The sequence below is a fragment of the Glycine soja genome, chromosome 7, assembly GCF_004193775.1.
Source record: "Glycine soja cultivar W05 chromosome 7, ASM419377v2, whole genome shotgun sequence".
NCBI classification, from domain to species: domain Eukaryota; kingdom Viridiplantae; phylum Streptophyta; class Magnoliopsida; order Fabales; family Fabaceae; genus Glycine; species Glycine soja.
In genome coordinates this window covers 9,591,116-9,593,439 of record NC_041008.1, presented here as the reverse complement: position 1 = coordinate 9,593,439, position 2,324 = coordinate 9,591,116, and the positions used below count along the sequence as shown (strand labels likewise).

At 33.3% G+C, this 2,324-nt stretch overlaps 1 protein-coding gene across 1 annotated transcript; it reads right to left on the bottom strand.

The window, feature by feature from the left end:
* Positions 1–213: 213 nt before the first annotated feature.
* On the bottom strand, positions 214–1,267 carry LOC114420330 (protein DETOXIFICATION 17-like). The gene is made up of 4 exons (XM_028386251.1): positions 1,210–1,267; positions 870–988; positions 378–464; positions 214–297 (listed from the first exon to the last, which is right to left on the bottom strand). Exons 1-4 carry the CDS (start codon positions 1,265–1,267, stop codon positions 214–216), a joined length of 348 nt encoding a protein of 115 aa, XP_028242052.1.
* Between the last annotated feature and the right edge of the window lie 1,057 nt (positions 1,268–2,324).

Here is a 2,324-nt window from a genome sequence, read left to right as displayed (position 1 = left end):
AAGATATATGTAGCCATAGATAAAAGAAGTGTGTCCCTCACTTTAAAAAATCAAATCCCTATTTATGATATAACTGGATACCAGCACGAATTACTGTTTTGTAGTACATGCTAAGGAATAATTTTGGTTGTGCTATAAGTAACATCGGTGCTGAGTTTCGGCTCCAAGGTAACTCACTGCTACACGTAATATAGAGCAAAGGTTCTTCAACTTTCAAGCAGTATTAGCATTTTGGTTACCCTGAAGTTCCTCAACTTGGACTATACTGCCTCCTACTCTTGTTGCTGCCTTATTTGCCTGAACAATGAAGACTCTGCTGTTAGTATCCATAGTTGATAGATAACATAAACTACTGAGTTAAAGATAGGACAACTTACTTCTTTCTCCAAATTTGTGCGTAAGGTGACCACAAGAAAACACACCACTTGAACAATAAGTGCTAATACGATCCCTAAAAGTAACCCCTGTAATTATGAAGAATTATGACAATTACTATAACTTTAGTGCAGCGCATGTCTGGAATAAAGTTTGTAAACCGAGTTAGCAAAAGTATCTTAAGTCTTGTTTCTCTAAAACTGAGTTTGCAAGCAAAATTTTATTCTTAGACATACTTTTGAGGATCATCAAACATGACTTCAAATTGATTTTACTCTCAAATATAATTTTGGACCCTCCCACCAAAAATTCAAACATACCCTTAGTTGAACAAGTTCAATGCCGTGCAGGATAGGAACACACAACAAAAGCCTTATCTCACTAGATTATATGGATTACACGATGTTTTTAGTCTCAGTTAAAAACTACTTTTTTTTAAGGATATTATTGATTGTGAGATCTTTTTTAATAATAACAAAATGGTTAGATTTTACCTGTCCTTTCATGTGGAGGACAAAAGCTGTCACAATTGCAAAAGGAACGCCCAAAAAATAATAAGATCCTAGATTAAAGAATGCACCAAGTTTCTGCCAACCACATCCTCTGGCAACTCCTGTTTATAATCAAGGAATTAGCAAAGTTCAGATATACAAGTTGACACCAAGGTTTCTCAATAAATGACTTAAAAGGTAGTATTAGATTGCATTCTTACTGTGCAGTTCAACAGGTGGTATTTATAAATTGAATCAATTGAATGTAAACTGTAAAAAAACTCAAATAAAAATATGAATAAATATATATACTAAAAACCAATCTAATGATTTTATTCAATACCTTGAAATGCTGTTTGAATTGAATCTATAAAGGCAGAGCTTGCAACAATTGGGATCATGGAAGTCACATACGTGACCACTTCGTGTACATTGGTAAAAGCACGCCCCCAAACTCTGCGTACCAACAAAAGGGCAGCAAATTCCAAAATTCCCACTGCAGAGGCCAAGAACATGGTGACTTTAACGGCTAAATATGCAGCTTTTGCACGACCAGCCCCTAATTCATTTGAGATCCTTGTGCTGTTCAAGTGTAAACATGTAATGAGACTTGTTATGGTCAATAATAAGCAAAAAAGACATGTGACTGTAACATTACTTATGGTAAATTGGTAATAGCATGCACTTTTTTAAGAGCTTAATTTCCATGTACTATTAGTGTAAAATTTACACTGTCAACCATTAAACAATTATGGTAGGTATGAGTTATAAATAAATTATTGTAAAACTCAACAAAGATGACAGTGTAGAAGTTCTTTACACTGTTAATGGATATATTATTTATTCTTTTTTTTTTAATCAGTTTAGATATTAATGGGATATAAACAATACAGTTCAGCATGAAAGACTAACCTTCCAGCAGCACTAACTTCAAATGGTACCATCCAAAATATACCAGTTGTATTATGGCTGGAGATGAAAAAAGAATAGTTGGTCATTATCAAGGGATGATAAATATAATAGCATATGTTATTTAATATCCAGAACAAATAGTAGCATAGAAGGTCTTAACTGAAAAACAAACCATATAGAAAGCACTGAAGTTTGCAATTTCGCGTTAGGAAGAGCACCAGATAAGAGCACCATAATTTCAAATGTCCATGCTTCTAAGCTGGAACATAGTGATAGAATAGAAGCAGCAATTAGCATTTCTCAGCATCAGTCATTCACATTTCGACTCACTAGGAAAAGAAATAAGTTTTTTCAAGTAATCTCTATGTGATAGTGTGAAGAGCAATATTAATTAAATCAAAACAATTGTACATTACCCGACGTTAAAGTCCTTTATTTATTAGTGACATCAAATTGATCGTAAGATAATTAAATTCATTACTTTTGTGCTTCAAGAACCTAATTGATGGCAAAAATATTAAGGGACTAACTGATTGGTGTGCATAA

Bases quoted from the DNA above. Each gene is read 5' to 3' on its own strand.
- LOC114420330 (XM_028386251.1), bottom strand. From the start codon at position 1,267: ATGATCCCAATTGTTGCAAGCTCTGCCTTTATAGATTCAATTCAAACA. The intron at 989-1,209 runs GTATTGAATAAA...GATTATAAACAG, and splicing joins AATTCAAACAGCATTTCAAG to GAGTTGCCAGAGGATGTGGT. The intron at 465-869 runs GTAAAATCTAAC...TCATAATTACAG, and splicing joins TCCTCCACATGAAAGGACAG to GGGTTACTTTTAGGGATCGT.